This window comes from Miniopterus natalensis, chromosome 13 (assembly GCF_054644295.1).
Source record: "Miniopterus natalensis isolate mMinNat1 chromosome 13, mMinNat1.hap1, whole genome shotgun sequence".
NCBI classification, from domain to species: Eukaryota; Metazoa; Chordata; class Mammalia; order Chiroptera; family Miniopteridae; genus Miniopterus; species Miniopterus natalensis.
In genome coordinates, this window is record NC_142093.1 from 9,737,501 (window position 1) to 9,764,083 (window position 26,583).

Below are 26,583 nucleotides of genomic sequence, written 5' to 3' on the forward strand. Positions count from 1 at the left end.
TGTGCTCCTAACCGTATGTGGTACCTTGCTAAACCATAGTTTTTGGACATACTCCATTTTGAACATCTGGATGGTTTGGGCCTATTGCTGTTATATATGACATTGTGATGGACATCCTATAAGTATTTATTTCTTAATTTTTTCAGTAAGGTGCTGAGTTAAAGGTTATGCGTGATTTTGATTCATATTACCAACTTGTTCTCCGGAATGTGTAAATTTGCATCCCCTACCAGAGTCCCTTTTTTCCTTATTTTTGCTAATAGTGAATATTATTAAACAAAATAAAACAAAAAACTATTTCGAGTCATAGACACTTTAAACTGCTGACATTTGCATGCAGAGCAGGTCCTTTCTCCTCCCACGCTGGGGTGTCTGTGCTTATGTGCTGTTCCTATTTTTATATGTGAGACTGGAACTGAGAGTTTAGCATAAGAGTCTTAGATATACTAACTAGTAACATAGCTAGTAAGGGGCAGTGCTGGGATTTGAAACCAGGTCTTTTTGGTACCAAAATCCCATTCTGTTCTTCACCATGGTGCCTTTCTAACTGGAACTGACAGGTCACCTCTAAAGGGAAGCTGAGCACTTTGAGGTCATAGCAGCAGTTCTCACAGCGAAGCGCGTAGCACTTTGAGAGCTCCGAAACCTTTTCAGGGCTCCATTAGGTCATATATTTCATAAATGTTATTTGCCTTTTTCATTGTGTTGACATTTGCTCTGATGGCACAAAAGCAATGGTCCCTTAACAACTTAAGTCAGTGTTACCAAATTGTACTGGTAGTCATTCTATTTTTTAATTTTTATTTAATTAAAAAAAATTCTCACCTGAGGATATTTTTTCCATTGATTTTTAGAGAGAGTGGAAGGGAGAGGGAAGGGGAGAGAGAGAGAGAGAAACATCAATGTGAGAGAGACACATTGATTGGTTACCTCCCGCAGGCTCCCCGACCGGGGATTGAACCCAGGACCCTTCAGTCGGTGGGCTGACGCTCTAAACACTGAGTGAAACTGGCCAGGGCGAGTGTATATCTTTTTCACGTTGTGTGATGAAGTGGGAAGTATGCAAAGAGCACTTCTGCTGCAAATGGAAATGCAGTATGATTGTTAGAACTGCGAGCTGGACTGGCTGGTCGTTTTCCATGGAACACCATTTTTACTTGAAAGAACGACTTACAAAACTATGGTTATTAAATCTTGGGTATTTGGCAGACGTTTTCTGGAAAATTATCGAAGTGAGTCTGTCATTGCAATTACAACAAAAGACAGTATTTGTTGCCAATGATAAAATGTGAGCTTTGAATGTGAATTTTGGAAAAATCATATTGAGTGTGCCAATACTCAAAGACTTTACGGATGAGTTTGGTAATAATATTAATAAATGTGATTATTGTATAATGAAATGTATTAACACTTGGAAGATCTCACATAACTCAGAGATCTGATTTTTCCCCCAAACAACCAGTTCATGACATGGATGAAAGATCCATTCAAAGTTCAAGACAGACCAATGGATTTTAATGTAGCAGAGTTTGAATATTTCATTGATATGGTTTCAGATTCCACATCATAACTAATCTTTAAGAAACTGCGACTTGTTGAGTTTGGGTACAGTATCTAAGAATATCCACAATGATCTGAAGAGGCTATTAAAATAAGAGCTAACCATGGCTGGAAGGCCTTGCTAAGAGATGTAGCCCCCTTCTCTTTGTAATATATAATTTAACACCTATAGCGGTTAGACTGCCATTAGTTTGTAGATACTTTATTCTTGATTCCTCTGGCATTAGAGCCATAAATGGATGTTTAGGATAGACTGAAAAAGACCTGAAACCCAGTCCTCAAAGAAATGCTTTTCTTGTAGGTTACCATCCCGCCATTTCGTGACCCTTTGAAAAAGGCACAGTATGACAAAGATGATGAAAAAAGAACTCTTCTTCAGTGTGAGACCGGTACTCAGCTTCTAATTGTTACGTGCTTTCATAGCCCAAGAGTAATGGTAGTTGCATTTAACTGTGCTAATTTATATTACTAATCTTCTTGCAGGCAAAATACTTACAATGAAAGAATTTAAAGAGATTGAGAAGGCCAAACTGTATTCCAGATTCCCAAGCCTTTCCAGTTCAAGGTGCTTTGTGACTCCAAATGACTGGCTTAAACTGTCTACAAGCTACATAGAAAGTGAATTTTGTCAAAGGAGCAGGTAATGGTTAATATTGTAGAAATTATGGAACCCGTTGGGATCGGAAAACTTTTTCTTGGGAGAGTGATATAAATTTTGTCATTGTTATTATTTTTTAAAATATCATTTGCATCTTTACACTTTTTTAAAAATATGTTTTTATTGACTTCAGAGAGAGGAAGGGAGGGGGAGAGGGAGAGAGATAGAAACATCAATGATGAGAGAGTCATTGATCGGCTGCCTCCTGCACGCCCCCTACTGGGGATGGAGCCTGCAGCCCAGGCATGTGCCCTGATGGGGAATTGAACCAGGATCTCCTGGGTCAGGGGTCGATGCTCAACCACTGGGCCATGCCGGCCGGGCTGTTATTTTTTAAATTTTGGTTTTTAATGAGAAATCTACTATAATTCTTGTCTTTGTTTCTCTGCATGTGATGTTTCTTTTTTCTTGGGTACTTTCAAGGTTTCCTCTCTGTCTTTGGTTTTCATTAGTTAGACTATGATGTCCAGGTGTTTTGCTCTGCCTTTTTTCTCTTTATCCTACTTAGGGCTCTCTGAGGTTCTTGTATCTGTGGTTTGATGTCTTTCATTATTTTGGGGGAAATTCTAGGTCATTATCACTTCAAATATGTCTTATATCCTATTCTTTCTTTTTTCTTCTGAGATTCCAATTATATGTGTGTTAGATCACCTGATATTACCCCATAGCTATATAGCTCTTAGGTACTGTTCTTTTTTATTGTTTTCTGCTTGTAGTTTAATTAGACAATTTCTACTGACCTACCTTTAAGTTCACTGAGTCTTTCCTCAGCTGTGTCCCACATACCAAAGAGCCTATCAGAGGAATTTCCCCCCTCGGATGTGACAATTTTTCTAATGTTTCCATTTGATTTTTTATATAGTTTTAATTTCTCCTAAAATCCTCCATCAGTTCATACATGATGTTCACCTTTCCATTATATTATTCATAGTTATTTAAAACTTTTATTTTATTTTATTTTAAATTCCCTGATAGTTCCAACATTAGGGTCATTTCTGAATCTGGTTTGTTGATTGCTTTATCTCCTGACAGCAGGTTATTTTACCTTGTCTTTTTTTGCATGTTCTTGTAATTTTTGATTGACTTTCAGATATTTGAGATTAGTTTGTCTTGCCTTTTTAGTGTGTCTTATAATTTTTGATTGAATGCCCTTCTTGGACATATTAACACAGGAAACCCTTTTTCCATTACTTTTGCTTTATATGCTAATCTAGATGTTCGCTATACTCATTTCTTCTCTTTTACTCAAAACATTTTTCAAAATCCACATTTCCTAGGAAAACTCATTCTGATTAAGTCAGATCAGACTGATTCTTTCCATGAATTTTTGTGTGTGACCATGTGCATACTAGGTGTACTGAGGATGTTAGAAGAATGGCCAGGGCTCTTGGTTTCAGGCAGCTGAGCCCACACTAGGAAAGGATTCACTTTTTGAGGATTTATACTGCTCACAGAGTCATTGGGAGGTCTTAAGAAACAGGACTAAGTTTCAGGAACAACACCCAAAATCACAGTGCAGAGGGATGTATTGTTTGTGCTATGGTCAGGAAGCTGCAGAATCAGGAAGGTGTGCTCCAGCTGTTGGCCTCAGAACCACACCAGCTCTGCTATAATCTGTGCAGGCAAAGTGGGAAATGGATGCCCTTGAGAGGGCCAGTTTCACCATTCCAATCAGCTCCTGAGTGGGGCGAGACTGGAGGGCGACCTAAGGCACCTGCCTGCCACCTTAGGGCAAGAGAGACTGGGAAATGGAGGGTTTGGGTTCTCTCTTGGAAACACATTTTATATTTATGCTTGGGAATGACACAGTCTCTACGGCTTCTTTTAACATTAGTGTATACACTCCCAGTGGATAGGGTGTGCTTTAAACTTCGCTATCTGAGTAGGTTCTCAGTAAACAGTAAACCAATCTCCACATGGTTTCAGCAACTCTCACGTGCCCCCCAATTCACACAAATTTGAAATAATGGTATTTTAGACAATATACACAGCAGTGAACGTATAGTAATATTTTCTGAAAGACTATAACCTCGTATTGTTTTCTAAACATCCTTACACATGTTATCTTGTTAAAGGTTAAAAGTGAAAGTGAATTTCAACGTTAGTAGTTTTGATTTGAAACCCTCAGCAAAATCCCCTCCTCACCTCGGATCCTAGGAAGAAGAAAAAGAAGTTCTTTGCAGGTAAGCCTGTTATTCCGTAGCTTTGCTCTTCTTTTATTTAAGAGGCTTGGCTGTGTTCCCACCCTTTGAGTTGCTGGAGTCAGTGCCGAGGTGTGTGCCAGGCTCCTGTGGCACGACACCAGGCATCTGCCACCCATGTCTGGGTGCGGTGGCAGCTTTCGTCAGCTCATAGCTGGTTTTAAAGAACAAATAGCTAACACATTCAGAAATAACAAGCACAGACATAGAAAAAATTAACTCATATAAGTTAAAAGTGACTTTAACTGAATTGGAGCAGTAAAAATGTAATTTTGGACTAGTTCTGTGGGGTAGTAGCTGTTACAATTTTGTACCCAGAGTGAAGAGGTGTGACAAGCAGAGAGGGGACACATACTACTTTGCACGGAACATGGGGAGTCATCCCCAGAAACTGGTTATGGTGTTAGAAGAAAGAGGTTTGACAGTATTAGTCACAATATCCCCAAATGGCAAACAACGTAAGCGTTGCTCATCAACTGGTGAATGAACAAAATGTGGTCTACTTGGACGAGGAATATTACTTGGCAATGAAAAGGGGGAAAAGTAGCAATACATGCCACAACGTGGATGAACTTCGAAACTGTTGTACTCAGTGAAAGAAGGCAATCACCAAAGACCACATAGTGTGTGATTCTATTTATATGACATGTTGGAAGAGGTGAATCGATAGACACAGGAAGTAGATTATTGGCTGCCCAGGGCTGGGGCTGGGCATGGGGACTGGTTGTAAATGAACATGAGGTTTTGGACTGATAGGAATGTTCTAAAACAGATTGTGGTGATGATCACACAACTCTGTAGACACACTGAAAAAGCACTGGTTTGTACACTTAACATGGTGTGTACATTATACTTCAGTAAAGTTAATAAAATAAAAAAAGAGAGCCTAGCAAGGCAGGAGAAAAATGGGCTTGTACGCTGTGGTTTAGAGGCTGGCCTGCAATTTTCTATTCCTAAAAAGCTCCAAGGGCGGCTGCAGAACTTGACGGGTAAATCAGTGTGGCAGGCGCCGGGGGCTTTTAGAGACGGGGACGCTGGCCGAACCAGCGGAGAGGACGGCCATCGCCTCAGGAGGAACGAGGTGATTTAAAGCAGAAGCAGGTGACCGTCAGAGACGAGCAGCCACTGGGGACGCTCAGTGTCCTTGCGGCGTAGCGTCACAGCCCGCTGCCTTAGAATGGCGGCTGGGACTGAGGGATGGTAAGAAGTCTTGAAACTCGGTAGCTGGAGCCTTAAAAGGGGGAAGGACCCAGAATCACTCGTGGATATTAGGGTCCTAAAGAGCAGGTTCCTCTCCTATCCCCGACAGCCACTGCGGTACACAGACTATCTGGGTCGGGTTTTAGGATAACGAACGTGCCCACCCTGTTTAATTTCTGCGTAGGCCGCCCCGGGAGGGGGCTCTGTCCTCAGGCGCCGCTTCCAGCAGAGTGAGGCCGGCCGGGAAGGAAACGGTTGCCGAAGGGCTGGGGGCTATCTTAGACTAAAGGTGTAAGTCTGCGGACTCCCCCGAGCTCCCCCTCCTGCGCTTCTGCCCCCTCCCCCCACCACCTCTGCCCTCTCTCTACCCTTTACCATTGTCACACCTAAGCCAGGCCCCAAATTTTGTTCCCCCTAATTCAGCCAGGACAGAAAGTTCCCGAAAGGACCACATACTAAATGAAAGCAGTAAAGGTTATGAAGTAAAAGCCCCCAGATTTAAAGTGTAAAATGTACAGACATCTAGGTGTTCGCAGAGCGCGGGTTTCCCACCGTAGGGGGCCGCAGTGAAACTCGGTGCGCGAGACCGGCCCAGCCTCGCCTGCTGCCGCTCCAGGTCTGGGTGCCTGGCCCCCTTCGCTCCTTCTCTCCACACCGTGTCCCGGGCTCGGAGAAGCCACAGCCCCCCCCACCTGCCAGTCAGGCGGCAGCGGGGGAATGGCTGGTGGTCTGGGCATACAGTCAGTCTTTCCGTCTCTATTCCCCCCTCCTCGCCCTGAAGGATAAATAAGGGACACACATTTCTTACTCACTCACGGACAATGTATTAGCACTACCTTGTGGTTTAGCTCCTGTTACGGTCGCCGTTTAGCATTCTCCCACGCGTTTGCTTCCCCCCCCCCCCGCAATTTTACGAGTGCGATTCTGAGCCAGGCAGAGTTTGAGGGGCTGGAAAGCAAAACAGGTCACCCCTGATCTTGAAGAGGGGGAGGTGGACAGTAAACAATGGGACCGGTGTGTAACATCCCGAGAGCTGGTAACGAGTGCAGTGAGGAAAGCGGACCAGGTCCAGCAGGGCACCGCTGCCCCCGGGGCAGCTTTCAGGGGACAGAGGCGTCGCTGCTCTATGCCCGCGGCCTCCATGCTCCCGTGTTCGCGCTGGCTCTGGGTGTCCTGAATTTAACCAGCCCCAGGCAGGGCCACTTCTCACTTTTGCACTTCTGCACCTCTTCTTGCCCAACCTGCTTTCCCTCCAAATGCCCCCTGGTTCTGAGAGTAGGACCAGCGTCCAGCCAGGACCCCTCAGGACAAAAATCTAGGAGCTGGCTGGGACCCCGCGTCTAATAGGTAGTGAGTCCGGCCGCGGGTTCCCCTCTCGGTTCCTCCCACGACCAGCGGCTGGAGCCCGCGACCGCGCCTGGCCCAGTGCACCGGCTTCCTCGCTGGCCTCCCAGCTGCTCCTGTCGTCCCTTACAGGCAAGTCCCCGTGCAGGGCCACATTCTTTGAGAAATGTCAATCAGACTCGGTTTCTCCCCTCCTCCGAGCCTTTGAACGTCTTCCCGCACACTTTGAATTTTATCCTCTTTATCCTGGCCTCTAACCCCTATGTGCCTGGGCACCTGTCCCTTCTCCAGCCTCACCTCCTGCCTCTCCTCACTGTGCCCCAGCGTCCCAGCCGTGTCGTGTTTTCTGAGCACCTCGGCCTCACTCCCGGCTCAGGTTCCTGCCTCTGCCAGTGCCTCTGCCTGGAGAACCTTCCTGAGAGTCTCCGTGTCTCACTCCCTCGGTTCACTCAGACCTCTGCACAGATCTCACCCCTTCGGAGAAGCCTCTGACTTCTTAAAACTGTCCCTCTCGTCTGTCCCCCACTCCCTGCCCCCTTACCTGTGAAGAGGTGGTATTGCAGGGCTCAGGCGGAGGGCGGGACAGTCCATCCATAGCGAGAGCACGGACACGAGGAGGCTGGCGCCGTGACTTGGAAGATGGTTTACTTCCCTTGACCTCCTTCAGTGAAGCGAGGTCCTCCGCCAGCTGTCAGCGAAGGCGGAGATGAGCTTTAGGGGCTTGGAAAGAGAAGGGAAGAAAGGAATCGAGTATCTTCTAAATCACTATCATCCCAGTGTCAGCGCTGCTGAAAGCAGGACCACAGGGGTCCCTCAACTCGTACCACACACACGACAGGGTTGGCTGTGTCCCCAAATCTCTGCATGGTTCTGAATCCAGATAGTGTTAAGGGGAGGCAGAGGCAGGAGGTTCAGGTGGGGACCCTGCCTGCCAGGTGAGCCACTCAGCTGGGTCGGAACTGCGCTTCGGGGGGGTCAGCTCAGCCTAGCCCAGGAACTCTCCGTAAGCCCCTCATCCCTAGTTCACACCTAGGTCTTCTCTTCTCTCAACTTTCAAAAGGTTTCAGCGACCAAGGAGCACCCAGCCTGCTGCTTGGCTGGTAGAGGGCACAGGAAGGTTGCTTGGAGGAAGCCACCTGCCGGCAGGAACCGTGGGGTGAGGGCCACGGCAGGCGCTCAGGAATTGTTCCGCATCTAAGATGCGTCTGCAATAAACTTCCCTTAATTCTTGAGTTCAGTGTCTGTGTGATAATTAAGAAACCACACCACCATGTACTGACAGTTTTAAAAATGTGTTTTCCCCAGAGGCTAAGACAGATACAATAAAAAGTGGCTGCCTTACCGAGTGCCCCCCTCAGTTCACTCGGTCTTTCTCTAACTTAGGGTGTGCATCCTCTGGTCGGCACCCTTACACTCCACTCCCACGTGCGCTCCCCAGGTTTTCCCAGCAGTCTTTAGAAAACGTGAAAATCCATTTCCAGTATGATTACCCAGCTGCTGGTTCTGATTCTGCGCATCTCACCCTCCCCACCGCCACCCCGCGCTGCTCCTGCTGAGTTTGACACTAGGCACAAGGAAGACATAGTAGGACCTAGAGGTTAAGAGCAGAACTTTGTGTTCCTTAGGCAAAGGTGACACTAAAAACCATTCCTGGCCTCCAGTCTAGCATCAGAGAAACAGCCCCGGAAACACTGGGTCACAGAGCAGGTCAACAGCAGAGTCCAGCTGAGGCTCCAGAGTCCCGAGGCTCCCCCTCCCAGCCCCGCCCGGCCCTTGGCGTCTCCCATTGTCGCTGAAAGGAAATTCGGTTCCATTATAAGCAGCCTTTCAAGCAGGAAGTAAATCAGTCAAGCTCTGAGAGAAGTTACATTCATAAACTTATATCTTTATTCTCTTTCTGTACATATTGGCAATGATAAAGCTTAAAGATGCATGTCTTATGAAATATGCAAAACAAGGAATTTACATAAATAATTTATACTTCAGAAAATTAAAGTTGAAAAATATTTTCCACATCATTAGAGTTCACAGTATTTAAAGTAAATCAAGCTTTCCCCCTAGATTTCTAACTACATTGTCTCAGCAGAGAAGGTAAAGCCTGGCCAGGAGCACAGCCATCAAGCTTCCGCTTCAGTTCAGTGCACGAGCGGACGCTCCTTCCGAGCCAGGCTGTTCCTGCCCAGGCCGCAGCATTTCCTCCCCAGCCCTTCTCCTGAGTGGCTGTGACCCAGCAGAGGTCACAGGGCGTTGGAATGGTTACAGCGTCACCCAAACCACCCACAGTGGACACATTCAACCAACTGGTAACATCTGGTGGTCCGATGCCGCAGTTCCAGTAATAATTTTTTACAGCCCTGAAAATGGAAACCGTGGCATCTAAACACAGCTGAGCATGTTAGCACTAAGAAGGCACTGTGCTACGGGGTGTGGTTTGTTTACAGGAAAGTGTTTGCATAGATTGCTAGCGATTTAGTGTGCGATAACCTAGAGGCCCGAGCGGTAGGCCTTGTGAAGGATGAAGCGGAGTGATGCTGCTTCGGCCTGGGGGCAGCACCCCCATCTCCTCCAGTCCCAGAAGGTGGCAGATGCCCGAGGCCCCTATAGGAGAGTTTTTTGCTCAAAAAGCTGCAGGTCAAAGCGGACCCAGACCTCCCCGGTGGGGACCTCATGCAGCAGGAGTCGCCGGGTGGTAGGGCCTTTGCTTTCCTGTTCTGTTCGAATTTTCGCCACTGGAATTTCGGTACGACCCAGGAAATCTGGAGAATAAATGTGAGAGTCAGAAGGCTTCTTTATAAAACTGTTGAAAAACTACCACAGGAGTTGTGTCTGAAACAGGGTTCATACAACTTTTAATGACTGTTTGGACTGTGAGTGGAGACATGCGTGACAAATGACACAGTGAGGGAGGCCGCCTGTTTGGAATATTCGTTTCTGGTCAGGGAACCCCTCACCCCTTCAGTAGGTGCCCAGAGCACAGTGTTTCTATGATCTATATGGGGAGTGATGGGGGTCAATGCCCTGAAACAGACCTGAGGCTGCCCCTTCCCCCGAGGTGGTGCCCTCACCAGCTGCTGAGGCTGGTTGTGAAGACCGTGGGCCTGTATCACTTCCCTTATGTGCTGTGGGGAGGAGATGAGGCCAGGCACCCTGGATCTGGACCCCAGAGTCTGGCGTGCCGGATGGGTTATACTTTACCGTCTGGAGAAAACTGGTCCCTGTCGAACATGGTGAGACACAGCACATCCTGGTAGAGGTCCTTAATGAAGAACTGGCAGTTAAAGTTCCACTTGGGGTTTAGTGTGTCCTGGAGGGTCCTGGTCGTGTAGCTCTGGGAGCCCATGCTGATTTCACAATAAGGATTGCTCTTTCCTGAACAAAAACAAACCAAGGACACTTGTGACCCATGTAGGTGAGATGAGTGACAATGGGGCCTTCCTTGAACGGAAGCAGGATCCAGACTGAGGCTTCTCTATAGGCTGGGCAGCAGGGGTCGCTGCCTGTGGTCTCCCAGCCCCCAGGGCTGGCAGTGCCCTCTCAGGGGAGTGACATGTGGGTTCCAATGCCCGGCTGCCCCCCACGAGCCTGGGCAAGTGTCAGTGTGACCTGCTTCCTGCTTCTTCCCTCAGAAGCACTGAAGGTGGAGGCGCTAGTGCTTACTGGGAAAATAGTGGTAATAATATGGGTCCAATAACCATTTTAGCGATATTGGAAACATGGCATTTAAAACATCCCATTATTCAATGCTCAGAAGAGTCATCAGCAGAGAGCAGGGCTGTCACCACATCTGATGAATGAAAGAAGCATTTACCATTCGGTTTACAGGCTTTCAATTCTGTAGCTTCAATGACATGCACCATCAGACGCCCAATGCCCGAAGTCTTTTGAGAGCGAGCTACAAAATAGATGAATTCGTTAATTTATTCTTTGGGAATAAACAGCAGGCGCCTGATCACACCGAGCTGTTCATACTCACAGTCTGCATTTCCAACCCGCCTTAACACTGCCCAGCCCACCTGCCACTGCACCGGGCCCAGCAGACCACAGTCTAGCTGCCCTGCACCTTGCCCAGGCCACAGAGCCTGCAACCTCTGCCCCTCAGCAGCCGTTCCCTCAAGATGCAGGTCCAATCTCCCACCTCCCCTCCCACATTCCCTTCCTCCTCTGTGCATCCATTATCCCGGGCTTCTGAGAATCCCACAGCCTGCTGGGCCTGAAGGTCTGTGCTATTGCTATGTCCATCTCCTCTGCTAGAAGGAGCCAGTGTAGAGCACTCATCCTTGTATTAACCCCTCAGCTGCCTAGCAAATAGTAATATTAATAAAATTATAATATATTATATTCGTTCAGCACTTCTGGATGCTTACTGACATTTATTGGATACTTACTTTGTGTTAGGCATGTGCTAGACCTGTATATACGTTACTTAAGCTGCAGGTTACCCTATAAGGTAGCTCTTTATAACTGTCATCTCCATATCTGAGGAAACTGAGGCTTAGGAAGGACTGAAGCATGCTCAGGTCACAGAGCTTCTAAATGGCATGGTCAAAACTCAAACATCAGACATCAAAGTCCATTTTCTTCAGCACTGACTGTAATTCCACTATGTGTAAACACTTCAGCCTACAAAGCAGTTTCACTGAAGACTTTATTCTATTTAAGGAGGCACTAAAAAATGCTTTTACTACGAAGAGAAATGCATCAGTGAACTCAAGATTATCTTGGTAAATATGAAGCTAGTTAAGCAGGTTTTGCCTTCGGGGGTTTAAAAACTTACAAAAGGGCTGCTTGGTGAACTACTGATTTTTCAAAGCTCAGGGCAAGTAGAACCTGCTCTATGAGAAGGGGCCCACTTCTCACCAGTGCCCACCTTTCCAGGGTGGGCAGGGTTGGGCCCTTTTCAACTTTGTGGGCCTAGGCCCTAAAGACTAGCATGGGGGCTGGCACAGAGTAAGTAACCAATAAATGTATATAGAATTAAACACGTGGAAAATGCACATGTACAGGTATTGATGTTAAGCAAGACTAACATGGGAAAACTGATTTACATCTTTGACGAATTAAGAGATCTTTGTATGCTTTATAAATGATTCAATTCTTGATTTCCAATAGCAAGCCTTTAAAATGCCATTAAAACAAGACTCAATCAATCAGTAAAAGCCGAGTTACACATACCTTTCGGGAGTATGTAACAAAATAAGGGAAACCTGAATAAAAAAACATAAAGAACTGCAACTATAGCAGCCAGGAACATACACCGGAGGACTGGGCAGGCAAGGAATGCGCGGAGGTGGGGCGGGCAGGGTTTCAAAGGTGAGATGTTCAATTCGGCAACTGTAGGTAGGGGCCCTGAGTTTGGGGTAAGAACTTTGACCTTAATTTGGGGGGCAACAGGGAAGATGCTTAAGGAGGGGGAGAGACACTGAGAGCAGCCCCATAAAAAGAATACTCCAGAAACGAAGGGGATACTCGTGCTATAGCCTGGGTGGGGGGTTGTAGGGTTCTGACGGGGCTGTGCACTGGGAAAGGAAAGGACCAGGGAAGGAGAGCAATGGGGAGACTGTATGGGACTCCCCAACTGACAAGAGAGGAGTGTGTATTGGGAGTAGCGGGTGAGGGGCTCAAGGAGGCCTCCAGGAGGTTTGGAACAGTTTTGGGGGGCAGAGGGGCCAGCAGCAGCTGAGCTCTGTGGGCTGATCCCACAGCAAGTCTGGCCCTTCACTCCCCACTGACCCCTCGCTGCAGGAGCAGCAGCAGCAGCCGCTGGTGTCCTGAAGGTAAGACCCACCCGCCCTGCTCCCCAGGGCCCCCTGGTGGCTGGTGCCAACCGCCCAGGGGGTGCCCAGCTACCTTGATAGGCCTTCTCCCTTTTCTTCTTCTCTGTGTCGATGTACTGCTCAGACGCGGCCTTGATCTTCTGCACCCAAGCAGTCCTGAGGGGAAGCAGACACAGCCGTCGGGCAGCTTTCCCACGCCCTCGCAGCTTTGCCCAGCAGCCCAGAGCTCTGCACTCACCTGCCTCTCTTTGGCTGACCTCGGCCTAAACACGTTTCCAATCTCAGACTTAATATTTGCTCAACTCACAAGATTCGTTTGCCAATTGAGGGTGGAGCTGAGAATCTAGACAGCTCTGACCTCCTACCAAACAGCAGGCATTGTAAGGTGCTGGCACGCAGAAAGAGAAGACGGGTTCACCACATCAATGGCAATTCAGCAGAGTGACAGGTCACACTGTACGGGGCTGCGCACAGAGGAGGCGCAGCCCCTTTGCCATCTCAGAGGTCTGTCTGAGCTGCACTCTAGAGGACTCCTGGGTGGCCAGGAAAGAGAGGGAGGAAGGCGGTTCATGCCGTGGGGATCCTGTGGGTGTAGCGACGGGACTGTGTCCGAGGGGCACAGGGAGGGCCTCTAGAGACCAGAGGAGCATGGGCTGTGGCCTGAGGGACTTTAGCAGGGAGTGCGGTGTGGGTCTGCCCTGTGGAAAGACCCTGTGTTAAGAGGCAGCTGTGGTAACTCGGGTCTAGCAGGGGGGCCGGGACGGGGCACTGGCTATGACAGGCTGAGGACAGAGTTAGTAGGACTTGGGCACAGGCTGGAGACGGTTTTAGGCAGAGGGAGGTGCCCAGCCTTTCTCCTAGACTTCAAAGCAGGTCACACATGGCCAGGACTGACCTCTCGTTAATGTTGTCTGTTCGGAGGGTGTAGACCCGGTCAATGTGGGAAATGTGGAAGACAGGCTCATCGCTGGAAGGGTCTGTGGGCAGTTTCACCAAGACTTCATTCAGGAAAATGGGCTGAAAGAATTAGGGCCAAAGCACAGGCTGTGAGACGGGCCAGGACACGTTCCCCGCCTACGTCCAGAGAGTTCTGTCTGTTCTAAGGAGCCTCGTGGAGGAGGAGAGAGGGGTCTAGTTTCTAGAGCCTTTTATCTGGGGAGAAAGAAACTGTCTCCATGTTGTGAAAGTGAGTATCTGGGATAGGTCAGGTGTGACTGGGCTGAGGACGGGACTCTGAGCGTCTGTGACGGGGTCTCTGTCCACATGCTGGCACCTGGCACTCTACCCCAGCTCAGATTCACAGAGACCCCACGGCGAATGTGGAAGAGGCGGGGTCCTGTGTCACATCTGCCAGGGCCGAAGCCGGGAGCCAGAGCGGGAGGCCCCTGGTGGCTGTCCAGGGCAGTGAGGGCCCAGCCACACTGGGAGTGTGAGCCGCCTGGGAGCAGGTGTCGGTCCCATGAGAACAGGAAAGGCTCAGGCCGGGAAGGAGGGCCTCAAGGTACAGGAAAACCCTCATTACGCCCCGCGTGCTGCTGCCAGGAGCGAGACACTCACCATTTTATACATTTTGAACTGAGCGTTGGACTTGGAGCTGAAAAGCTTCTCAGAGGCCGAGGACACTGCGAACTGCTTGGCCATGTGGGTGAGCAGCAGGAAGTCATTGAAGAGGAACGCGTGCAGCTCCTTATTGCTCTTGGTCTTGTACAGCTTCCCGCTGTGCAGAAGCTTCCGGGGCCCCAGGCAGTTGGTGAGGGAGTTGAAGATAAGTTGCTTAAAGAGAAAGCAGCTGTCAGTTTGTGAGCCCCACACAAACCGTCCCAGGGCCCGAGGGTGCGGGGGAAGGTTCTCCAGTGGGAATGTGGACGCATCCATGTCATCGTTCACCTTCACACAATTTCCCCCTCCAGAGTTCACACTGGCACCATGAACGTCATCACTTACACCCAGAGAACACTGGTTCTACCAGCTGAATTCAGAGACCCCAAAACATAATATCAATCTCTTTCTAACAAAGGGGGATGACGGCCTGAGAAGGGGTGGAAAGCGAGTCCACCTGGGCCGAGCTGAGGTATAGACTGCCCACACTGGGGGAAGGCCTGTCCCCTGTCCCCACCCAGAGCCTGCCTGGTGGCACCCAGCTCAGGGCCACAGGCCTCACCTCTGCAAGACCCTCGCACTGGACGTGCGCCTGGATCCACTCCAGCCGGTCTGAATTTTCCTTCTCCCGAACTCCTTCATTGACTTGAGAGCAGAGCTCCTCTGCCCGCTCGAGGGCCAGCTTTAAGGAGGAATGGTCCACGTGGTTCTCCGGGGTGTTCTCCAGAATCTGGAAGAGAGTGCCTGGGTGACGTGGAAAGTATTGTGTCTATCACCCCCCCACCTAGGTGTCCTATGGCTGCCAAGATATGCTGGGCACTGAAAATCCAAAGATGATCAAGTCAATCATTTGCCCCTGAGAAGCTCATAGTCCCACAAGTTCTTGGGGAGACAGGTGTCCCAGTTACAAGAGGGTGTGCCAAGTGCTGTGTGGATCACATGCTCTGAAATCTGTGGGTTTCTGCTGGCTCTCCAGCTGGGCCTTGGTAACAGGCTATATGTTAAAGGGGGCCTCCCTACTTCCCCCCAGCAACTGAAGCCATGTGCCTTTAGGGTGGACCCTCCAGTATAAACTGGCTGCAACTCTGAAAAATGTGTGGGTTTGCTGAATAGCAAGGGTTCATGACAGTTTTGGGGTCAGTGAACCTTTTGGAAAATCTGATAAAAACAATGAATCCCCTGCTACAGGAAGAATACAATGATGTGGCTGGCACACAGGAAAACACACTCAGTTCATTCTGAAGTGACTTCACACTGAAGTATGAACATGAAAGAACAGAGGCCAGAATTCAACTGAGTGCGGTCCCTTCGGAGATGAGCGGCCCCTCAGCAGATGATTCCCATCTGGACTCTCCAGTCCTGCGGAGTCCACAGTTCTTTTTACTAATTCCAAAGGTGAAAAAGCCCTGAAGCCTAAAAGTTATTTTCATACTTGCTGGTGGCAAAAACCTGACCGGAACTGAAGAGAGGTATTTATTTATCCTATGTACAATGACTATTCACATATTCACTGTAGGAATATTAACATGTTTGCTATAGGTGCTGCCCAGGTTTTTGGGGTGTCATATAGTATCCGCTGTTTGAGTTACATTCTGAATTCTGAACATACTGGGCCCAGCATCTTTCAGGTTGGGGGCTGTGTGGATCAATGTGTGTGAGCTAGCCAGGTGTCATAATGTAACTCGAGCTCTGAAACATAAGGCCTGCGGTGAGTTAACATGCTCAGAGCAATCGATGGTCAAGGGATAATCAATAAAAGCAACAGTCTTATATCTACTGTTTTTATTTGTAAGGTGATTAATATTACATCAATGACTGTTTGTGGAATAATCCTTTGTCAAGTCTGCCTTCTCCTTAGACGTTATATTGGCTCAAGAGGCCCACGCTGCTTATGGCAAAAAGGTGGATGGGATTTTAGGACTGTTTAATCAGCAAGTTGAGGTGAGGGAACAAGGATAGCTCTGTTTAAGACATGCTGAATTGGACACTCCTGGGACATCCAGGTAAAGGTGTTCAACTGGTAAATGAATTTAGGTTTCAGCAGAAAGCCTGGAGCCCAAGAGGGGCTTTACCTGCCCAGATACACTCATGACTGAGGGGCTGGGGGAGCTTCCTGGGAAGGGTGAGGACAGGTTACCCAGGTGACATCAGATGCTTCTTTTATTTGCTCACTTCAAGGGTTCAGCCCTTCAGGTTGTATTGTGTTCATGCACACACACGCACACACGCACACGCACACTCAGTGCCTGGTTCATCAGACAGTGGAGTCGGACCACGGGGCAGGTGGCTTCCTGACTTCTGGCTCTGTGGACCTGGCTGGGTCCCGCCTCTGTCCCAGTGGGCACTCACGCTTCTGATGAGGAGAGGGTAGCGGGTGATCCTCTGCATGGGCTTCAGCAGGAAGCTGGACAGGGGCATGCCTTTACATCGGGGGTCGGATGCCAGCTTCTGCAAAGTAACCGAGAGGCTCGTGAGGAAGTCCAGCCCAACGACAACACAGGGAACACTGGCTGTACTCCTGCCTTTCAGATTTCTAATTTCTTTAAAAAACCCAGGATTCATGATATGTTCAGATTAGCAGTAGGAATATCTCACCCCATGTGCCAAACCCAGCCATGCTTCTCAGTTCTTTCTTACAGGCGTCTGACAGCCTGTGCGATGGAATCGCTCCTTCCTTTGCTTCCAGAACCTCTCTCGGCTGCCTCCCCAGCCCACCAACCTCTCTCTCTCTCACGTCTTCCTTTCCCTCCCCCATTCTTAACGTAGGTGCTGCCCCAGGGCCCCTGTAGCTGAGTTCCTGAGCCTGTAACCCAGGCCGTCTCTGGAGCTCTGCACCTGCCACATTACTCTCTTTCTCACCTGGGCGTCCCAAAGACAGCTCCATACCTCAGCATACCCCAACATGGAGTCCTCATCTCCCTTCGTAAAGGCCTTCCTTTCTACCTCTACGCCTAGGGAGCTGGTAGCACCATTCTGCACCCTCCCACCTTCGCCCCACACCTAGGAGTCACCACTGACACCGATCTCTCTTCTAAGTAGGTCTTGATTGCCCCACCTCTGCCTGCCCATTGCTCCTGCTACCACTTATTGAGCACCCACTCTGTGTCAGGTAGTAACTGCATTAGCCGTTGCTCGTTCTGGCCCTTCTTTCTTCTGCTCTTTGGCTAATTCATACTCGTTTCTGAAGATTCAGGTTATGCCTGCTCTTGTCCAGGTTCTCCCGTTCCTTGACGCCTTCCCTCCCTTTCAGGGGTCCTTCCTGAGCCCCCATAATAACCGGCGGCTAGCTCTATCAGAACGCCACACCTGGACTGGGTTAACACAGGCAGGGGTATCCCGTCGGAGGTGTCCCCGTGCCCTGCCCCAGCCTGTGGACTCCAGGGGGCCACGGGCCACATCGTCTCTGCTTCTCTGCTAGTACTGGTATTCCCCCGAAGAGAGCGGCTACAACTCTCACACGATCATTTTTAATGACTGAAAAATACATTTACTATAATTTATCTAATCACTTCCTGCTATGGGATATTAAAATTGCTCCCTTCTTTTGTTTTTGGATATATCTATAAATATTGCTATAACAAGCATGTTCATGGTTTTTATTTCTGTATTTTCTGTCTTTTTAAAAAAGGAACATTTTAGACCACAGCTTATGGTCACATTTTGCTTTTTAATGTGATCAATACTATGCAATTCGATATGAGACTATAAACTATTTTCACTTATTTTTATTACTTTTACACTTGTGCTGACATTGAGATCCTATTTACATTGCTAGCTGAAAAAATGTTTAACCTTTTACTATGCTTTAGAAGGTAAATATCTTAAGTTTTAGTATTGATTATTTTAAAACATTCACATCCACTCACAATTCTACATTTATCTAATTGGATCAATGTTTGTTTCTACGATCTTGGTTTCTTTCTGTTTCTTCTAGTTCGTTTCTAGGCAACCCCTTATCAGCAACTGAAGGGTTCTGCCCTCAGCACCACATATATATATATATATATATATATATATATATATATATATATATATATGTATATATTCCCCCCCTCCCCCGGTGCCTTATATAGAACCATTTGTGCATCCCTAAGATCCTAAGGAAGATAAACGTAATTAGCATTTATTGAATGCTTACTATATGCTGGTCTCTGTGCTAATGTACCTTAAAAGTATTCTCTGATCATCTCCAGGTTACGATGGGACTGAAGGCGCCCAATGTTAAGTAACTTGCCCTGGTCACCCTCTGGACAGTTGGGGCTGGGACTCCAACCACACTGTCCAGTTCTGAGGCCTGTCTTGTTCTAAGTATGGTATCGTATTATCTTGCTTCCTGGGATGAACCTATTTGATTGTGACAGACTCTTCTTTTCATGTAATGCTAAATTTTATTCATTGTTTTTTAAAATTAAGATTTTGACATATTGGGTTATAAGCTCCCCCCCCCCATTTTTGTAATTCAATACAAATGTGAAAACAGGCCCCAGGGTCAGGGCCACTTTTGCCTTACACAATGAATTAGGTAGGTTTTCTATTTTTTCTATGACCTATAACAGTTTATATAACATGGAGTAATCTATCCCTTTATAGTTGGAAAGAGTTCACCATGAAACCCATCGAGTGAACCCAGCTCCTCCTTTGGGGTAAGTTACTCCGTTTTTTTCCTTGGTTAACAGTATCTTCAGATTTTCTATTCTTATTGAACCAGTTTTCAGATATTATAGAAAACTACAAATTTTGTTAGTGTTTTCAATATTAGCATATATTTTTGAGTCATATACCCTTTTACTTTAAGAAGAATCTCTACGCCTGTTGCTTTCAATTGTTTCTGTGTTTTCTGTTAGATTTGCCTGAATTGTTTTACTGGCCCTTTTCCATTAGTGGTTCTTGGCTACACTGTTATCTTTTGTGCTTTTATCTTTATTAGTCCCTCTACTTTCCTTTTGGAACTTTTATCCCCGGCCTATACGTCTTCTATTTCATGTTCAATTACTTTTCCATTCTTTTCTGATAAAAATATTAAAATTATGCATTCTTCCAGAAGGTACGGCTGTGGTTGTGTAACAGATCCCAACACAGACCTTCGTGAAACTCAAAAAACCAACAAGAAATGTAAACAAGAAAACAGATTTTACTTTCACTTCCCTCCCACTGAACATCAATGAAAAGGGCTCCTCTACACGTGGCATCCTAACGATGAGCAGGCTCGCTGCCGAATGGGCGCCACGGATTCTCCGTGGACGGCACCGCAGCCTGAGGACAGTGCAGCTGCCGCTCACGTGCTTGTAACGCATGACCACGGGATCACCGAGCGGTCGCCTCTGGAAGGCCTGGGGACGCGTGTGTGCAGGTGGAGCGTTTGCACAGGGTCAGGGCTGCGCCGTACGCATTACCCTAACTCCTGGGGCACCGCTTCCTCCTTCCTCACTTCCTTTTGTCCCGTTTTATCCGTGCACTCTTTTTAAGTTTTATCTTCTCTCGTTACATTTTATACACTTAGGTAAGCCACTTTATATTCGTTCTGGAATAAGGTGGGTATAAAACAAATGCAATTTACAAAATTGAGTGCCATCCTGGATTTGGGGGCTATAAAGTAGCTGACTTATGTAAATAGGCTTAAACACTCTGCTATATTAAGACAGGCAAAATCATGGCCCCAGGGCCAAGAAAAATCAACCCAACACGAAAAGCTACCAAAAACAATCAGAAATTCTTGCCACGTTTGTGTTTCCTTTGGAATCATGGGGATACCCGCTCCGTGACTGCGGTTCCCACTGTCCTGCGCCATGTGCCCCCGCCTCGGCCTCCAGGCTCAGCACGTGGCTGGCCTGCTTATGACCCCAGACGCGGCTGGCCTGCTTATGACCCCAGAATGGCGTTACCTTTAAAAATTCTTTGAAGTCCGTGTCTTCGTCGGTCTTCTGCTGTAACAGAGCTGCTCCGTTGAGCTGGCAGCTGCAGAACCGGATGTAGGCCTGCATGTGGGACAGCTCGGCCGCCAGGATGTCCCCGATCATCTGCACCGGCATCTTCTCGCCTCCGGTCTTCTTCCGAACCCGCAGGGCCCTGCAGCCAACACACTCTCTCACTCTCCATTTCTAAGCGAATGTCCTGTGGGGGCCTAAGGGTAGTGACAGCCAGCGAGCTCCTAAACACCTCTGGCACCCAGTGGGGACGGCCAGGAGGAGGGGCCGGCCTGGCTGCAGGCTCTGCTGGCTGAGCCGCCCTGGGTGGACCATTATCAGAGAGTAACAAGCAAGTGGAGCCGATGCATTTGGTTGTTTCTTCTGTTCATTTCTACGGCTTGGAATTGTTTTGGTTTCACCTTAGTTTCTTAGCAAAGTCTCTTTTAACAAATTCTAACTTGTCAGCTGAACCAAGAAAGAAAATTTCCACACTCCACAGGGAACAAGGGAGCAGGAGCCCACAGGGGCCAGGTGTGGAGGTGCAGGGAGCCTCTGCCCAGGACGGCTGCTGAGCCAGAGGAAGGAGAGGCAGCCAGAGCTGGGGCTGCCGATGCCTCTTCCCAGGAGCCTGTCTTTAGAGGCACAGGGGATAAAAAATCACCCCAAGGAGTGGAATTTCACATGGGGCTGAGGAGGCTGCCTGGCTGGCCTCCACCCAATACAGAGGCATGTATATGTTCATACAGTGTATGTTTAATGGTTTGATTTGTTTAATCAAAGTATTTTCTCTGTTTCTTTACTTCTACAATTAGGTATTTAACAGTTACAGGGCATTTCATACCATAATAATGAAATGAAAAGCCCGAGGGAGCAGAAAACAGTTGAGGGTTCCTTTACTAAGGAGCCCAGGGAGTTAGGTGTGGAAGTCTCAGGCCTGGGGGCGGGGTGGTGAGTGGGGGTTGCTGCAGTGACAGGTGAGGCTATCTACTCACTTTAGCAGCTTAGTGTTAGACATGATGAGCTCCTTCCAGTTAACAAAGATCAGGGCCATTTCTCCTTCAGTGAGGGAGCCTGACTCTGCCATCCTTTTCTGAAATACCTAAATTCAGAACACAAAAGAAAAATATTAGCTTAAGTGTGACTATACAACCTATGTGGTCTAAATCAAACAATACCTTCATACCCTGCTACTAATAAGATCATGGTATTTTTAAATAAACATATTTATAATTGTTAACTTTTATTATTTTTGTAAAAAAATGGTTTATCAATTTCATTTTTGTTTAAAACACATGGGAGAAATCCAACCAATCAACACACAACTGTTGCCATGTGAAAAGATACTTTTATCAGACTTGGAGTCTAAGAACATACAAATGTTTCTCTTACCATGTCTATGCTTTTCCATTTAACCGTTGACTTCCCTACTTACTGCTATTGGGGCTTCTATCAAGGTTGATTCTCTAAGGACTGAATCAAGCAGTCTCATCAAGAAGGGGAGACTCTCATACTACATCCTGGGGTGTTATGAAGTGAAATAAAAACCTGGGCACAAAGCACCTACACTCTGTAAGAGTGGGCAGAACTGGGGAAAGATGACTGTTGTCAGGCTGAGCACTTCCGTGTTCTGGAAGCAGTTTGTGAGAAGTTCAGCAAAATAACCAGTGATGACCTGTGTTACCCCCAAGACTGACCACCAAGAAGATATGGATTTCGGAGGTTGACTGACTGAAGGGGAAATAACACTCGCCACATCGGTATTCCATAGCACTTACCTGGTTTACAAAGCGCTGATACGTACATATATGCTGTGTGTGTGCATGTGTGTGTGCGCGCGTGTGTTTATGTTGGGAGGATTCTCAATTAGCTTTGTAGATGACACAGGTCAAGCTGAGTCGGGCATTATTACTCCTGATTGACTCATGAAGAAACAAAGGCTGGGAGAGGGATTTGCTCCAGGTTACAAACCTCGAATACGGAAGAACTAGAACTAAAACTCACTCCTTTAGATGCTAAGTCCAAGTTCCCACCAAACAACTAGGGAATGACTTTAAGGAAACAGTGAAGTTCTCTCAAACAACTCTTCTCATGCCCGATCTCTCCACAATACAAACGACATGGTACTCTCTCTTAAAACCATTCACTGGGCACATGATAACATGGAAACTCCTTCCCGGGGTGCACAAGCCCGCGTGATCTGGCCCCTGCCAACCTCACCAGCCTGGCCCTCAAATACGCGACACTCCAGCCGCACTGGACTGCTTGCAGGACCCTAATTCCCGTTGTATGTGCCTTCCCACTTCTATTTCCTCCCCCTGGCACAGAAAACTGGTCCTTGTCCTTCAGGTTCAGCTGAAGCCTCGCTGGGAGTCCTTGCTGGCCTCTCCCTCCTGGCCAGGCGTGGTCTCCTTCCTCTCGGCTCCCAAAGCACCTGAGTTCACCGCGCTCCCCACCCTCATCGCACTGTTCTGCAACTGTCTGTCTGTCCCTCCACAAGGCCGTGAACTCCTGGAGGGCAGGAATGTTCTCTCTGATCTCTGTTCTCTAGTGTAGTGCTTCACATTGGTTTTCAACTCATCTTTACTGAACTGAGTTGAACAAAGAGTCAAAAAACTGAGATAAAACTGCTAGGAACTGGACCTCTCTAAACCTCCCCAGTTCCCGCCAGGCTGTTATGGGGCTGCAGGATGAAGGATGCGGTCTCTGCTCTCGGGAGCCATTGCCTTGGGGGAGACAGACATTAGCAACCGAGGGAGGTCCCAGCCTGCCGGGAAGTGAAGAGCGACCGGAGGGCAGGCTTGCTGGGGGCAGGTGCGGGGGGGGGGGGGGGGGGGGGGCAGCCTCTGCTTCATTGTGTTATCAAGGTCATGGTCAGGTATACGTTGCACCTGCTGGGCCTATGTGAGGGTCACCTGTTCTCCTCAGGTGGTTTATTTAACTAAAAGCCATGGAAACAAAAGTATAATAGAACTATAAAGTCTCACGGTGTTTACTCAAACACAAATCATCTTGAAGAACTACTAAAACAGCTGTTATCAGCCTAGAGGCCACTGCTAACATCAAAAGGCACAAACAGAAGCAGTAAAGAGATGATAATTGGGAGTTATTTTACAAATGATCCTAGCTGGTTTTCCAAACTGATGCAAATATGAGGTGAACCCTCCCACTGCTTAATTATCCTCTAGAAACATTGAAGTTTATGAAATACCAGGCGTCAAAGCGGCAGTGTAAATAAAGTTAGGCAAAAACTTGAGGTAGAAAAGTTGGCTTTGGTGCCCTCCCACCTACTCTATACCCTTGACCTTCCTAGATGGGGCCTCTACCACTTCCGACGGAGGCGCCTGAGTGTCCCCTTGCTCGCTCTCTCTCTCTCTTCACCCTGAATCACCTAACCTGGGAAAAAGCTGACTTCAGACCTTTAAGCCCTCTCCAACGGCAGAGAAAGCATTCTGAGAGAGAGAGTCCCTCGGCTCCCAGAGCCGGGCAGCAGAGCCCCTCACCTCCACGACGAGCTGCAGGTCGTCCAAGTACCGCTCCTCAGTCTGAATCAGCTCGTGGATGTAGCCCTGCCTCTTCCTCTCCATCGGCTGCATGGTGTCCAGGGTTTGGAGATCAGCACACCCTGTGGAAAAACAGGGTAGAATTTCAAAATATTATTTTAGTTCTCTCTGCAGAAAGCAGACACCTGTCAGCAGATGTGCTGGGTTTCCGAATGCTGCCCTGAAGGAGCTACACAGCCTTCCAAAGAGCCCGGGACTTGCGCGGACAGCACACACCTGCGACGGCACACACCTGCGACGGCACACACCTGCGACGGCACACACCTGCGACGGCACACACCTGCGACGGCACACACCTGCGACAGCGAGCTCAGGGACCACTCAGGGCTCCAGAGCAGCGCGTTAGCGACGCCTGTAACAGGCAAATGGGTCCAACTGCCTTTCCAAACAGGTCATGACAGGATTAAGGATTTAAAAAAATGGTCTCAGAGATCAGAACTGGGCCGAGCTTGGGAAGAATCTATGTCAGTCTCACCGTCTCAAGACATTTTCAAAGATACTGAAATGATTAAATGAATTACAGGCTTGAGACCAGTGTTTGCCAAATCACAGGTCATGAGCTACTGGTGGGTCGTTATATCAGTTTAGTTTTTTAGCAGGTAAGGCATTTAGAAAATAAATTTAAATATAAGTAAATAAATGGAAACTGTCATGTGCAAGCATTGGTAAGCATAGCTCTCTGAAAATTTTTAGTCAGGACATATGTGGGGATATAAAATGTATTTCTTACTGTGGGCTACTGTTTAAAAAATGTTTGAGAAACATTTCTCTAGATTTCTCAAAGTCAAGTGCTATGTTAGGAAACCTTAAGTTCCCAGGAGCCAACAGTTCCCAACAAGACCACTTAACCCACTAGAACAAAGGACTGCCGGTCTGGGATACACAGCAGCCCAAGGAGACCCTGGGACTTCTCTAACGTCCCAGCAGCTCCCATCAGGGTGAGAGGAGTTGCATTCACTTTGGACCAATTTATGGGCATGTGGGAGCTGAACTACATGTCAAACTGGGAAGTGACATAATCCAGAATCATTCAGTAAGAAGCTGAGGGCTGCCTTATGCAGTGATAGGGGAAATACCTCAGGAAGTCTTTCCTCAGACAGAAAAAAAAAAAAGCAGGTAGGTACCCAACAAGCTACAACATGAGGCAGCAAGCGGAGCACGTCTGAAAGCTGGAAGAGAAAAACGAAGGAAGCGTGGGAGAGCTCTGAAGAAGAGGCAATCAGGGAGGGCGGCAGGAGGAAGGGGCAGCCTGCGCAGTGCCGAGGTGGGTGGGGGGAGCGTCTGGACAGATGGAGACGTACCAGACAGGGAAGGGTTGCCTGGCACTGGTAACAAATGGACAAAGCCACAGAGAAGGAAAATGCAAGGATCAGATGGGGCTTTTACAGGGGGTTGGTTTCTCTTTCTGATGGCCTGTGACTATTTATATATTTTGTATAGATTTGGGCTTACAGATAGTTCTAATGAAGACAGCTGTTCTATTTTCTGCACACGTTGCCCACAGCTTTTTAAAAAAATTATGCCCACAGTAAAACAAAAATTGAAGAAGGCCGGTTTGGTGCTACCAAGAGGAAATCACAGTGCCACTGCCACGTTCAAAACTATCAAGCTTTTCTGAGGGTCGTATTTTGTTCTGTTCTTTCTGCCAGGGAGAACTGCAGGAATGGCAGGGCTCTGGATCAGCAGGGCAGGTACAGATGCCCGTCTGACTAGGCTGTAAGCAGCAAGGGGGCGAGCGGTGCGGCCGACACCTGGTGCAGGGCCTCTGATCGCGACTCGATCCCGTGTCATGGGCCAGAGTTGCCAGCTGACTCTGAGGGAAGCTATCAGAACCCTCTCTTGTACTAGAGTTTCACAAACTTCAGTCATTCACATTCCGCCACATTCATGTTCCAGCTCTATTATTATTTACCGAGTAAGTTTTCTCTAAATTTCTCATGTTGAGTTAAATATCTAAGAAATCATTGACTTGATGTGCTGGTTATGTTTCTTCTGATAGTCGCTAAAGTAAATAAACATTAAAATAAAGTCAGTCCTCTTGGGTACTGTTTTGCGTCGTGTGCCACCTGGATACGTGTGACACGCTTTGGGAAACAATGACACATTAAACCCACAAGCGCCGGCCTATCTGTTCTGTATCTTGAAATAATAGGGAAAGTCTCAGAGACACTATCATTTCTAAGGCTGGGACATATGTGACATCAGCCTTATCGGCATCAGTGTGGGACAATCCTTGTACCCCGGCCCCAGCTGACCCTTTCGTTTTCCCTTACACTGGTTCTTAAACTTGCATTCTGTTCCAGTTCCCATTCTGACCCCCACCTTCACTTTCAGATGTTCTTCCCTCTGGTGTCAGGGAGAGAAAATAAAGGCGAGATACCCCCTTTTCCTTCCTGCCCTTTACCTCCTTGTTTACTCACCCCTGTACCTCCTTCCTGTGTCTAGAGACGAGACCGTGTCTATTTCTCCTAAAGCCAGCATCCTTAACCGGCCCCCCGTAGGACCCTTCCTTGTCCTTGTAATGCCACTGCCAGTATTCACTGGTCCTTCTTAGCCCAGACATTCGGCTAAGTGTCCCTCCTACCCCACTATTTAAAACAAACACCCCTCCTTCAGTCTTGCTCCCTCCTCAAGCACCCTCTCTCCGGTCTCACTGCCAAAGGTCACTCATGGCCAGTCCTCCAGCTCTCCCTGTCAAGTCACCAATTTAGGGTACTTTGGCTTCTGTCCCCCTGCTCCTCTGACACTGCTCTTGTGAAGGTAACGATGACCTTGGCATTG

At 47.9% G+C, this 26,583-nt stretch overlaps 2 protein-coding genes across 4 annotated transcripts in view; one reads left to right on the top strand and one right to left on the bottom strand.

Annotated features, from left to right (window-relative positions):
• Window positions 1-4,375, top strand: part of LOC107534759 (protein FAM228B-like) — an 8,608-nt gene extending 4,233 nt beyond the window's left edge. The window contains exons 5-7 of the mRNA XM_087823816.1: window positions 1,862-1,949; window positions 2,044-2,200; window positions 4,294-4,375. Coding sequence (XP_087679942.1) covers window positions 1,862-1,949; window positions 2,044-2,200; window positions 4,294-4,375 — 327 coding nt within the window. The remainder of the gene's footprint in view (window positions 1-1,861; window positions 1,950-2,043; window positions 2,201-4,293) is intronic.
• A 4,465-nt stretch (window positions 4,376-8,840) lies between these two features.
• The window catches only part of ITSN2 (intersectin 2), a 94,417-nt gene continuing 76,674 nt past the window's right edge, over window positions 8,841-26,583 (bottom strand). For all 3 annotated transcript variants that reach the window (XM_087823399.1, XM_087823396.1, XM_087823398.1), the window contains 11 exons: window positions 23,743-23,864; window positions 21,235-21,341; window positions 20,219-20,402; window positions 16,686-16,784; window positions 14,899-15,066; window positions 14,295-14,510; window positions 13,633-13,754; window positions 12,811-12,893; window positions 10,772-10,855; window positions 10,159-10,332; window positions 8,841-9,719 (listed from right to left, as the gene is read on the bottom strand). In XM_087823399.1, the coding sequence (XP_087679525.1) occupies window positions 9,562-9,719; window positions 10,159-10,332; window positions 10,772-10,855; window positions 12,811-12,893; window positions 13,633-13,754; window positions 14,295-14,510; window positions 14,899-15,066; window positions 16,686-16,784; window positions 20,219-20,402; window positions 21,235-21,341; window positions 23,743-23,864 (1,517 nt within the window). In that variant the 3' untranslated portion in view covers window positions 8,841-9,561. The remainder of the gene's footprint in view (window positions 9,720-10,158; window positions 10,333-10,771; window positions 10,856-12,810; window positions 12,894-13,632; window positions 13,755-14,294; window positions 14,511-14,898; window positions 15,067-16,685; window positions 16,785-20,218; window positions 20,403-21,234; window positions 21,342-23,742; window positions 23,865-26,583) is intronic.